Source organism: Bos javanicus, chromosome 3 (assembly GCF_032452875.1).
Source record: "Bos javanicus breed banteng chromosome 3, ARS-OSU_banteng_1.0, whole genome shotgun sequence".
NCBI classification, from domain to species: domain Eukaryota; kingdom Metazoa; phylum Chordata; class Mammalia; order Artiodactyla; family Bovidae; genus Bos; species Bos javanicus.
Window position 1 is genome coordinate 95032851 of NC_083870.1, and position 13571 is coordinate 95046421.

At 41.1% G+C, this 13571-nt stretch overlaps 1 protein-coding gene across 9 annotated transcripts in view; it reads left to right on the forward strand.

Annotated features, from left to right (window-relative positions):
• Window positions 1-2474: 2474 nt before the first annotated feature.
• EPS15 (epidermal growth factor receptor pathway substrate 15) overlaps window positions 2475-13571 on the forward strand; it is a 142349-nt gene continuing 131252 nt past the window's right edge. For 3 of the 9 annotated variants that reach the window (XM_061412000.1, XM_061412008.1, XM_061412005.1), the window contains exon 1: window positions 2479-2663. In XM_061412000.1, the coding sequence (XP_061267984.1) occupies window positions 2631-2663 (33 nt within the window). In that variant the 5' untranslated portion in view covers window positions 2479-2630. Of the gene's footprint in view, window positions 2664-2856; window positions 3010-13571 lie in introns of those variants that run through there. The other 6 variants (XM_061412007.1, XM_061412001.1, XM_061412004.1 and 3 more) reach the window with 5 other exon arrangements.

Genomic DNA, 13571 nt, shown 5'->3' on the forward strand with positions numbered 1-13571 from the left:
TGTTATCTCATTCATCCTCACAATAACTCTAAGGTTGTACAAGTAGTAAATAGTTGAGACAGGATTGGAATGTGGATGTTTCTGATGTCCAAGCCCTGTTTATTCCACTACGGTATAATGCTTTGGTTACTGGCTGTGTAACCTTGGGAAAAATCCCTTAATATCTGTGATCTTCAGTTACCTCATCTGTAGAGTGGATATGATGATTACTACCTTTCAGAGTTGTTGAGTTCAAAAGTGATAATGTAAATTAGAAAATCAAAGTAGAAACATCAGTGGTGGTTACAGCTGATAAATGTACCAGGTGGGAAAGGAGTAATTTAAAACATTATCTCCCCTTCTCCCTCAAGTTAAAAAGAATAACAGCAGAAAGAGGTCAAAGGAGACTCTTTTGAATAAGTGGTTGCTCACCAGACTTGCATGGCTGGCTCTTCATTGCCTAGTCTTTGTAAAAAAGGGGTGTGAGAAGAGTCAGTAATTTCTGAGGGCATTTCTGGGATGGTTCGCCTGTGGTGGCAAAGGTCTAAAACCTTATGTGAGGTTAACCCCATTCTTGGCTTGTTCATTTGATTCTCCTTGTGTGTGAAATGGGGACTACTACGATAATGCTGAGAGTGTGTGGGCCTGATAGAGTCATGGTTCGTTGTTGTGGGAAGCCACCATGACTAAGAAAGGAAGGCGAGTTCTAGGCAAAAACATTTATTGAGGTCTAGTCTGTGCTAGGCTAAATTGTGAGAGGGATGTAGTTGTGAGACAGCCCTCTGTTCTCATGGATTTTGCAATCTGGTTGGGGTATAGAAAAAGCCCTCAACTAACTCCAAGGCAGAGTATAGGGATAATGTCAGAGCAACTAAAGGGTGGGGTGGGATTTCCTAGAAGGCTTCCTGAACTAGGTGGCATATAAGCCAAACCTTGAAAGATAAGGATTTCAAGTTACTGGTTATTTCAACTGAAAAGGGCAGCATGAGAAAGTATAGGCTGTGTTATGTTTAACTTGGCAGGAACAAAGACCTTATACTAGTACAAAACACATTCCAGGATCTGAAGATATATATATATATATATACGTCAAAAAGAGTCCTTGCCATTGAGGAGCGCTCAGTCTAGAGGGTCCGTTCAGTTCAGTCGCTCAGTAGTGTCTGACTCTTTGTTACCCCATGGACTGCAGCACACCAGGTTTCCCTGCCCATCACCAACTCTTGGAGCTGGCTCAAACTCATGTCTATCAAGTTGGTGAGGCCATCCAACCATCTCGTCTAGAGGGCAGACAGATATAAAGAGTCATTAGGGTGATGATGACATCATAAGATAGAGAAGAAATGTTCAGATAAGTGTGTAAATCTGACTTGTGGAGGTCAGGAGTTACTTTGTAAAGGAGGTAGTACTTCGGTGGTATCTTGAGAGAGAGCAGGAGGGGTTTGCCAGAGGGACTAAGAAGGGAGTTAGGAGTGCTGCAGCCCCTGAGGAGGCCCCAGTGCTCTTTCACTGAACTGGGGTCTAAGTGTGGCAGGCAGCCAGTGAGCCTGGAGAGTATTTATTTCCCCTCCTACCTAGATTTTGACTTAAGATAGTCTTCTCTTTTGATATCACCCCCTAATGTTGTTGTTCAGTAGCTCAGTCACGTCTAACTCTTTGTGACCTCATGGACTGCAGCATGCCAGGCTTCCCTGTCCATCACCATCTCTTGGAGTTTGCTCAAACTCATGTCCATTGAGTCAGTGATGCCATTCAATCAAATCTTCTCTGTCCTCCCCTTCTCCTCCTGCCTTCAATCTTTCCCAGCATCAGGGTCTTTTCTAATGAGTGGGTTCTTCACGTCAGGGGGCCAACCTATTGGAGCTTCAGCTTCAGCATCAGTCCTTCCAATGAATATTCAGGGTTGATTTCCTCTGGGATTGACTGGTTTGATCTCCTTGGGGTCCAAGGGACTCTCAAGAGTCTTCTCCAACACCACAGTTTGAAAGCATCAATTCTTCAGGTGCTCACCCTAATAGAAGATGGTTAAATGAAAAGTTTTGGAGTCACACTTGGATTCTAACCCACCAGCTATCTGATCAGTTGTAGGCCCTTACATATGACACTTATTTGTGTTTCAGTTTCATTTGTACAACTTATTTATGTCTCAGTTCATTTACACAATTTAAAAATAAAAGCGTCCAACACAGATTCTGGCATATAAAAAGTACCGTTATTATTTCCTATCATTATCTCATTTAATCCTCGCAAGCAACTTGGACTTTGGATATAGTTCTTCCCATTTTTCAGAAGCAGAGGCTTAGCGTGGGTAGATGATCCGCTAAAGTTCTCAGGACAATCTGGAGTTGCCTCTGCCTCCACAGCCCGTCCGCCTTAATTACTTGTCCGCGCCGGGTTTTCTCAGGAGGCCCCGGGGCAGGCTCCGGTCCAGCAGCAAAAACTCCGGCGCCAGGATTTGGGTGTCTCCGAGGCCTGTGCCGGGCGGGCGGGGCCAGGCGAGGCGGGGTGGACGAGAGGAGGGAAGTTGTCGAAGTTAGGGGAGACGCCCGCCAGCCCGCCCGGGCCTTGCCTCCGGCCGCTCCCTCCGCCTCCTCCCCGCCCCGAGCCCCCGTCTGCCCGTCCTTCCTTCCCCTCCCGTGCATGATGGAAACACCATGGCTGCGGCGGCCCAGCTCTCCCTGACACAGGTAACGCCGCCCGCCGGTCCGCCGGGCTCGGCCGGCCGGTGTCCCCGGCCCCCTCCCCCACCGCCCTATAGTTCACCGACCCGAGCAGTTTCTCTCCGCCCCGGGCGGGGCGGCCGATACTGAGAGCGCGCGCGCGCGCCTGTGAATGTGAGTCTGTGAGAGTGACTGCGGGAGGACGCCATCCTGAGCCGGTACCTCCGCCACTCGCGCCCCGGCCCCGCCCCACGCGGCGCCCCCTCCTCCCGACCCCTCCGTGCCCCAGTCCCGCCGGATGGGAGCCCGACCCTCTCCTGTCCGCCTTCACCCACCCGGGAAGTTTCCTCCTTCCAGGCCAGACGCACCCCAGGTGAGCTCCTGTTGAGCTCGTGCGGTTCAGTCTCACCGCCGGGTCAGCCCTCGCCCCGCACGAGGCTCACCCTCGGGACCCTCGGGACAGGCAGCGTCACCTTCCCGAGCCAGGCGCTCAGGGCCCCCTCCCAGCCAGGCTTTTTCCTCGCTAAACCGGCCTTTTCCCACTGGAGTCCGACGAAAGCCCTCCCTTTCCCAGCAGTTTCCTCCAGTCAGCCTGTCTTCCAAATAAGTCTCATCCTCCCCGAGCGCGTTCTTACCCCGCTAGCCCCTTCCTGGCTTCAGCCTCTTCTGCTGATCAGGTTTCCTGCTGGGTGAGATCCCTCGATTCAGTCTTTCCCTCCTCAGTTCTGCTACCACTCCTACCGGGTAGGCTCTCTATCGCTGTCCTTGGGGATAGCAAGGAAACATCCTTTCACAGGTGTGATGGTTCCGCCCGTCTTGGTGCTGGGAAGGACCAAAGAGATCACTCGTCCTGGGGGAACCTTCACCGAAACCTGTGTGCTCTGTTCTGTCTTGCCTTTCTGCTTCCTTCAGAGTCAGTCCTCGTGCTTCCCAGAAAACCGCTCAGCATCAATCATCCTGGGAACCTTGTTCCTCCCTCTCCGTTGGGAAAACCAATTACAATCTTCCGGTGATGTCCTGGATGGAGAGAGGTGGTACGCCTGTTAGTCCCTTGGCGCTTCTCAGACCATATCTCACCCTAACCTCACCTTCTCAGCCTGTTCTCTCCAGAACCGGTGGCCACGGACTTTGCCGTTGGGGCCCACGCCAGCCTTCCTGCCTGCCCTGTCGTATCTCCCTGCCACCTTGTATTCTTGGCCTGGATATCTCAGGGTTTCTGAGGCAAAACATTGGGATAGGTTATACATTTGGGCTGGAAAGTTTTCTGTTTGAGGAGGAAGAGACTTTGGGGGTGTTTTGCCTAGCATTCTAGGATAAACTTGAGTGGAAAATGTTCCCCTCAGTAACCAGGAATCACAGAAACATGTGCCTTAGGTAAAATAAGTAACTTCAGCTTGTAGGAATTTTCAGCTTCGTAAGTGCGAGGTCTGTTACTTCCCAGTGTATTTAGTCTTGCTTATCCTATTTTGACAAGCAGATAAATGGGGAAGGAGACTTAGAATGTGGTGATTTAGTCTTGGTAGTGAATCTCTTTGGAAGGGTCCTCCTGAAACTCAAACTTGAGGAATAGCAACATTGACTTATGGGTGTTCAGTCTTTAACAGTCTGGTTAGTGATATGCATTAAACAAGATCCTGTTGGCAAGCTGTTGCTCTTCCGCTCTGCTGGCCAATTCCAGCGAGAGTTCTCCCCTCTTGAAGATTTTGTTCTCCTGAGAACTTCTACAGATTTGCTTCTTAGTTGTGTGCGTACTTTATTTTCTTCCTGGGTAAGGCTATGTTTTTAGTTTCTATTTACTGTCATTCATCTCTGAATATTTTCTTCCGGCTCTTGTCAGTGTTACAGACAGTTAAATAATTTAAATGTGTTCTTGTGGTTATATATTTAAATATTAACATGTACACAGAGTAAATACTGAATCAGGAGTATTATCGTTCAGTGTTTCACATATGAGAGAACAAACATTGATGGTTCATTTATATTGAATATATAGATAAGTCAAGTTAGAACATTTTGATTTTAAGACGTTTTTTGGTCGCTAAGTTGTGTCCCACTGTATTACAACCCCGTGGATTGTTAGCTGGCCAGACTACTCTGTCTATGGGATTTCCCAGGCAAGAAAAATGGAGCAGGTTGCCATTTCCTTCTCCAGAGGATCCTCCCCACCCAGGAATCAAACCTTCATCTCCTGCAGTGACAGGCAGGTTCTTTATCGTTGAGCCACCAGGGAAGCCCTTTAAGACATTAGGAAGCAATAAGATATATTGTAAAGGCACTGGAAAGAGAACATTCCCAAGTGTTTAAATATCTAATGTGCCTCCTTGTTATTTTAAAACTTGGCTGATTTGTGTTTTTAAATTGAATTTTTAACTGCTTGAGGCAAATAAACTGAGATAACAGTGCAACCTGGTTTCATATTCATTATTGATCTGTTTATGTCACCATCACCCCCTCACAACACACTCAGACGTAGGCATACTCAGGTGAGATCCTACATGGCAGGGACATCTTTCATCTCCCTCAGCGCATATCTGGAAGAAAGTTATTAATAATATTTGTCTTATGAATGACTGAAAATTCTGAATAACTCTGGGACAGTTACAAAGATTAAACAGATGCTGAAGTTAGTTTCTGCCCCTGGTTATTAAATAATAATAGTTTTGGAGTAGATTGAGTCATTCAGCCAGTATTTGTTGAGTACCTATTATGTGCCCTGCTCTATGCTGGAATTGTCTTGAGTAGAATTTTTGGCCTCTATCAATTAAGCAAAACTGACAGTTGGGAAAAATACCTGAAAACTAGGTTAATTTTCTCGTTCCTCTTCTGCCTGCCTGCCAGCAAACCCTCCAATTCCCCAACCACCAAGATAAATTATCTAAATTATCATAGTCTAGCTTCTAGACAGGATAGAATGCTAGAATAGTAAAATGTTAGTTTCAGTCCCAGCTCTGCGGGGAGATAACTGTGTGTCATTGAGTTAAATCTCCAGGCCTCAGTTTTCTTAGCTTTAATATTCATCCAACAAATATGTACTGACCATTTATTATGTACTAGGATTTATTCTAGGTGCTGAGGATATACTTATGAACAAGATAGATGACAATTCTTGGCACTCAGAGACAGAAGAAAGCATGGAGCTTAATTCTAGAGAGTTGGAGAGTTTGAATTAGCTGATCTAAAGACCTTTCCAAAGAACATTTTTTTATAGATCACATTCTGTGATTTGGAGATCTAGTGGTGACTTTCCTAAGGGTACATTAGTGCTTTATAGCCTTCGTGTTTTCTGATTTCAGTTTTCTTTACCAGGTGTTCTATTTTCTTTCTGGCAATAAGAAGTAAAACTTGAATGAGAAAAATCTTGTGATTTTTGCTTATGGTAGTAGATGACCAAAAGATAATAATACTTCCTCTTTTTAAACTTTGCTGATTGCTCATTTCTTCTTTAAGTCTGCATCTCTACTAATAATAATACTGTTAACTTCCCTTTGTTACTATATGCTAAGTATTTTACTTCACTTAACCTAACACTCCATTTTACAAATGAGGGAAATAATTTACATAAATTAGTAAGTAAGATCTAAGATTTGATCCAAAGTCTGTAGGACTTCAAAAGCTGTCTACTATACTTCTCTGTAGACTAGATGGTTGGCATATCCATTGCTCCCTTGTATTTTTTAATTTTCTTTTTCAGTATTTGCCTTGTTTTCCTAGTTAGGTACTAAACTTCAAAAGTATGGAAGCAATGTCCTTTGCCTCTGAATCTCTAGTTACCTTTCATGGTATCTTGATAATACAACTGTGGATACACAAGTAGTGCTTTTGATGATGAGAAAGGTTTTATTTTGTTGAAAGATGGCATAATGGGAGTATTTTAAATAATACTCTGTCAGTTCAGCTCTATGCTGAAGTTTTCTTGTTTTACTTTAGCAAGGATTTTTTTTTTAATACTAAAAAGAGCATTTAGAATGGGACTTAAAACAGTCTTAATATATAGTCAGAAACAATAAGCTATGAGGATACTTTTTAATGCTTTTTTAAGATTGCAAGAGTGATATAACTGCATTATAGAAAATTTGAAAATTGGAGGGGAAAAAAAATCTCCCATAATTTCAGTTTTGGGTATTTATTTTCAATTTCATTTAAAAAGTAGGCAAAGGTATTAATATGTGTATCCCCTTTGTGGTCTGGTATAACAGTCATGATGGTAAATTATAAGGTAGAGTGTGAAAATTACAACATGTTCTCAGAAACAGAAAATAAGTATTTATTCAGTATGACTTATTATTTGAGTTCCTACTATGGGAAAGGCACAATAATGATACTTTTGTCCAATATACTCAGAAAATCTTTGCTTCCCTGGGCAATATCTAACAGTTTTCAAAAATGGCTTGGAATGTTCAGCATTTGGGAGGAGCTGTCATAGTTAAAATTAATTAGGAACAGTTGGCTTGTCCAATAGAGTGTCTCCTAGGAATAACCTGAGTGTATTTTTTTGTTTTCACTGTTTGTAGACAGAACAATAATAACAGACTAAATGTTGTAGAAAAAGATTGAGCATCTTTATTTAATAACAAATCATAGTTCTGATTTCCCTTTCACTAATAGTCTAATTTAAGGTCTCAGTTTAGGGTGTTTTAGTTGCTCTTCAAAGGGCATGGTGACCTACTCCAGTATTCTTGCCTGGAGAATCCCCATGGACAGAGGATCCTGGAGGGGTAGAATCCATGGGGTTGCAGAGAGTAGGACACGACTGAGCGACTAAGCACAGCACTTGCTCTTCAAAGAATTATAAACAGTTATATGCTTATTTGTTTTGTGAATTTTAGATTTAATAAATCTAAAATTGGAGCTGTGGAAGCCAAAATTAGGAAGATGTCTTGAGAGAGAGAAAGAGTGGGAGAGGAAGGGAGGGAGGGAGGGAGGGGAGGGAAAATATCCATTGATCGAGATCTGAATAATTTGGAGAATTGGTGGAAATAAATGAAAAATTAATTCAGACAGAGTTCATTAGGTAAACGCATATATAGGAATTTCATTTTAAAGTAGTTGAACTCTCATCACCAAGATAAAATATAATTATCTTCATTAAAAATTACGTTTATTAGGAGCTTTTAATCTGAGGGATGTTGTAATGTGAATGCTGTTTTACAGTAAAGTAGAAACATTTTATTTAGATAAATCTACTTAAGCATACATAGAAAAAAGACTGGAAGAAAAAAAACCCAAAATTTATGATAGCATGGTTATAATTTTTACTTATTTTCAATAGTAAGCATGAATTTCTTCTGTAATCAGCTGATTTAACATTTCTATATGATAATGTTTTTGAAAATTTACCCTTTTACATTGATACCTGTATTATATATAATATTAATTACAACTATAGTTTAATTAAAAAATAGCTAAATATGAAGTAAAAATGTGTGTTCTAAGATAGCATCTGCATTTACATTCTGTCTTAAACATTCCCATCTTCGGGTTTAGAGAAATTGACTAGAAGAATGATAATTATTATTATTATAGTTGGTTTGGAGAATTCAGTTAGAAGACTAATTTATAATTTTGTATGTTGCTTTATAATTTATGAAGCAATTTATGCTCTCATTTGATCTTCATAATAACTAATAAGCAAGGCTGTTATTATCATTATTTCAAGCTGGAGAATACCAAGGCTCATAATTTGTGACTTATGTATTATAGTCAGTAAATGAAAGAACCAGAATAAAGTTCTGTTTAAAAAAAAACAACTCAGGGACTTCCTTGGTGGTCCAGTGGTTAAGAATCTGCCTTGCAGTGCTGGGAATGTGGGTTCAATCCCTGGTCTGGGAACTGAGAAAACACATGTTGTAAAGCTGCTAAGCTCATGGGCTGCAGCTGTCGAGCCTGTGTGCTCTGGAGTCCATGTGCCTGTGCACCACAACCATTGAAGCCTACGTGCTCTGGAGCCCAAGTGCTGCAACTAGAGAGTCTTTGCACCACAACAAAAGATCTCGCATGATGCAACTAAGGCCCAGTGCAGGAAACAAAAAAACCCCTCACACATACCAGTGAAAAGCTCCATCATGCTCTTGGCCCTCTCCTGCTGTTCCTTGTGTGTGTTTCCAGCAATAGTGTGTGCTAAGTTGCTTCAGTCGTGTCCAAATCTTTGTGACCCCATGGACTTTAGCCTGCCAGGTTCTTTTGTCCGTGGGATTCTCCATCCAAGAATACTGGAGTGGATTGCCGTGCCCTCCTCCTGGGGATCTTCCCAACCCAAGATTCGAACCCGTATCTCTTACATCTCCTGCACTGACAGGCGGGTTCTTTACCACTAGCACCACCTGGGAAGCCCCAATACTGTGTGATATGTATGCAAATGTGTATGTGTTTGTGTGTTCTACACCCATGTCTAAGATACATGATATATAGTGTATATGTATATTTCTTTTGAATAAGCTGCATATTTTGTGGCTTATTATTATTTTTAGCTTAATTTATCTAGGAGATTGTTCTATATAAGCACATACAGATTCCCTCATTATTTCCAAAATTTGAGAGTATTCCTTGATATGAGTATACCCTGGTGGCTCAGATGGTAAAGCATCTGCCTACAATGCGGGAGACACGGGTTCAATCCCTGGGTTGGGAAGATCTCCTGGAGAAGGAAATGGCAACCCACTCCAGTATTCTTGCCTGGAAAACCCCATGGACGGAGGAGCCTGGTAGGCTGAAGTCCATGGGGTTGCAAAGAGTTGGACATGACTGAGTGACTTCACTTTCACTTTCCTTAACTAGCCACTTAATGATGGACTTCTGTATTGTTTCTAACCTTTTGTTATTATAATACAGACAGTGCTGCAGGGAATATTGTTTTACACATCTTCATACACGTGTTCAGTTCAGTCGCTCAGTCGTGTCCGAGTCTTTGCAACCCCATGAACCGCAGCACGCCAGGCCTCCCTGTCCATCACCTACTTGTGGTGTCCACCCAAACCTATGTCCATTGAGTCGGTGATGCCATCCAGCCATCTCATCCCCTGTCATCCCCTTCTCCTGCCCTCAGTCTTTCCCAACATCAGGGTCTTTTCCAATGAGTCAGCTCTTTGCATCAGGTGGCCAAAGTATTGGAGTTTCAGCTTCAGCATCAGTCCTTCCAATGAACACCCAGGACTGATCTCCTTTAGGATGGACTGGTTGGATCTCCTTGCAGTCCAAGGGACTTTCAAGACTCTTCTCCAAAACCACAGTTCAAAAGCAACAGTTCTTCGGTGCTCAGCTTTCTTTAGAGTCCAACTCTCACATCCATACATAACTACTGGAGTAGCCTTGACTAGACAGACCTTTGTTGGCAAAGTAATGTCTCTGCTTTTTAATATGCTGTCTAGTTTGGTCATAACTTTCCTTCCAAGGAGTAAGCATCTTTTAGTTTCATGGCTGCAGTCACCATCTGCATTGATTTTGGAGCCCAGAAAAATAAAGTCAGCCACTGTTTCCACAGTTACCCCATCTATTTGCCACGAAGTGATGGGACTGGATGCCATGATCTTAGTTTTCTGAATGCTGAGCTTTAAGCCAACTTTTTCACTCTCCTCTTTCACTTTCATCAAGAGGCTCTTTAGTTCTTCACTTTGTGCCATAAGGGTGGTGTCATCTGCATATCTGAGGGTTATTGATATTTCTCCTGGCAATCTTGATTCCAGTTTGTGCTTCTTCCAGCCCTGTGTTTCACATGATGTACTCTGCATGTAAGTGTGTATGTGCATTAATTTTTAGTAGGTATAATTTAGGGCTAAGAGATATTTTTAATTTGGATAGATACTGCTAATTCACATTCAGAAAGTTTATACTAGCAACAGTGTTTGTGCTTTTCCCCCATCAACATAGTATATTATCGGATTTTGATTGTTGTTAATCTGGTATATAATAATGATATCTGTTGAAAGTTGGCCTCATGTACTGTGCTGCTGTATCACAAAAATGTGAGCTTTTTAATACTTTGTATGAAAGTAAGATAGAAGTGAGGTATAAGAAGGTTTGTAATATAAATAATACTTTAACAAATCACCTGTTTAATTAAGAAATAGTGGTTGGTACTGCAGAGCTACAGTAATCAAAACAGTATGGTACTGGCACAAAAACAGGCACACAGATCAATGGCACAGAATAGAGAGCCCAGAAATAAACCTGTGCATTTATGGTCAATTGATCTGTGACAAAGGAGGCAAGAATATACAGTGGATAAAGACAACCCTTTCAATAAATGGTGCTGGGAAAACTGGACAGCTACATGTAAAAGAATGAAACTAGAACATTCTCTAACATCATATACAAAAACTCAAAGTGGTTAAATACATATGGGATTAAAGACCTATATGTAAGACCTAAAACCATAGGCACCTAGAGGAAAACATAGGCAGAACACTCTTTGACATAAATCATAGCAATGCTTTTTAGAAATCCATCTCCTAAAGCAAAGGAAATAAAAGCAAAAATAAACAAATGGACCTAATTAATGTAAAAGCTTTTGCACAGCAAAGAAAAACATCAACAAAAAACAAAAAGCCTACTGAGTGTGAAAAGGCAAATAATGACTGATAAGGTGTTAATATACAAATATTTAGACAGCTTATACAACTCAACGTCTGAAAACCAAACAACCTGATTAAAAAATAGGCAGAAGAACTGAATAGACGTTTTTCAAGAAGGACATGCATCTGGCCAATAGGCACATGAAAAGATGCTCAGTATTGCTAATCATAAGGGAAAGGGAAATCAGAATTATAATGAGATCACTCAACTGTCAAAATGACTGTCTTTAAGAAGAACACAAACGAATGGTGAGGATGTGGAGAAAAGGGAACCCTTGTACACTGTTGGTGAGGATGTAAATTGATGTCGCCATGGTGGAAAATAGTATGGAGGTCTCACAAAAAACTAAAAATAACACTACCATGTGACCCAGCAATTCCACTCCTGTGCATATAGCCAAAAAAACAAAACAAAATACTAATTTTGAAAGATACATGCACCCAGTGTTAATAGTAGCATTATTTACAGTTGTCAAGATACAGAAGCAACCTAATTGTCCATCAACAGGTGAATGGATTAAGAAGATGTGGTGTATATGTGTATATGTTAATACAATGGAAATGCTGCTGCTGCTGCTGCTAAGTCACTTCAGTTGTGTCCGACTCTGTGCGACCGCATAGACAGCAGCCCACTAGGCTCCCCCGTCTCTGGGATTCTCCAGGCAAGAACACTGGAGTGGGTTGCCATTTCCTTCTCCAATAATGGAAATGCTACTCAGCCCTAAAAAAAAATGACATTTTGCTATTTGTAGAAAGATGGATGGACTTGAGTATTATGCCAAGAGAAATAAGAGAAAAACAAATACTATGTGATAGCATTTACACGTGGAATCTAAAAAAATTTACCAAACTAGTAAATATATATAGTAAACAAACTAGTAAATATATAGAAAATATAACAAACTATTAAATCCCCATGGACAGAGGAGCCTGGGGGGCTACAGTCCATGGGGTCGCAGAGAAATGGACACAACTGAGTGACTAAGCACAGCACGGTAAATATAAAAGAAGCAGAGTCACAGATGTAAAAATGAAACTAGTGGTCACCAGTGAGGAGAGGAAAGGGGGAAAGGCAATATAGTTGTAGGGGATTAAGAGGAACAAACTATTATGTATTAATATAAAATACGCTACAAGAATATATAACATGGGTAATATAGCCAATATTCTGTAAATGGAGTGTAACCTTTAAAAATTGTGAATCAGTATATTGTTCACCTTAACTGATATAATATTCTACACCAGCTACAGTTCAGTTAAAAAAAAAAAAAGGTTGGAGCTCTTTTAAAAACTTAAAAGCACAACTATGCAAAGAAAGGTAAGCCTCACTTCCTCTTTAGACTGGGAATTTCGTAATGGGTATTTAGCAGTACCAGGAGTTTCCCATCTGAGATAATCAAGCTGCTTATTTCTTGTTATGTCTTCCATGAAAATTTGGCCAAGAACATACTTTTGGGGAGAAGGCTTCTATATTATAATACTTTGGTTTTTTAAAGATCATGGTTTCTCAGCGTTGGCACTGTTGACATTTTGGGCCTGTTAATTCCATGGTGTGGAGGGGAGCCTGTCTTCTGCATTGTGGGATGTTTTGCATCCTTATCCACAAGATGCTGGTAGCACTGTTCCCAGCTGGGGCAATCAAAAATATTTCCAGACATTGCCAGATATTTCCTGGGGGATGAAATTGCTTCAATTTTGAGAGTCACTGATTGAAATATACTTTTTAAAGTTAGTGATCCACTCAGTCATTTGGGAGTTAGAGAAGTATATGTGTTCTTGGGACAGGGACAGAGGGAATGGTTTATCTTTATACTTTAATTCCTAAATCTGCCACGAGCCCTGAATGCCTAATTGTGCATGGATACTGAACTTAAAAAACTTAAATGATAAAACAATTGAAAATTGTGAACTTAATTTTACGTGTGATTTCACTGCCTTTCTTATTGTGGTTTTACTTCAATTGGTGAACAATTCTGTCTAGTGGGCTAAATATTAATGCTAAGACCTTGGAAGGAAAACATTCTTAATGCTGCCATTGAGAAGGAAGAAGACTGATGTTGCTTAAACTCCTAATAAGCTAGTATGCACTTTTAGATGATTTACATATATTATTTCATTTAATATTCACAACCTTTCTACAAGTAGAAATTAGTCTTCTGTATTATTTACTCAGGTTGTGTTGTAAGTGGTAGACTTGAGATTCAAATCTGGGCACATCTGATCTAAAGCACATTTGCTATATGCTGCTTCCTGTAAACAGCCATTGACAATATTTCAGGCAAATTTTAGGGATAAAAATGAACATTCACACGATATTACATTCCTCTCTTGTTATGTAAAAGGAACAAATTATTCAGAGTGGAATTTG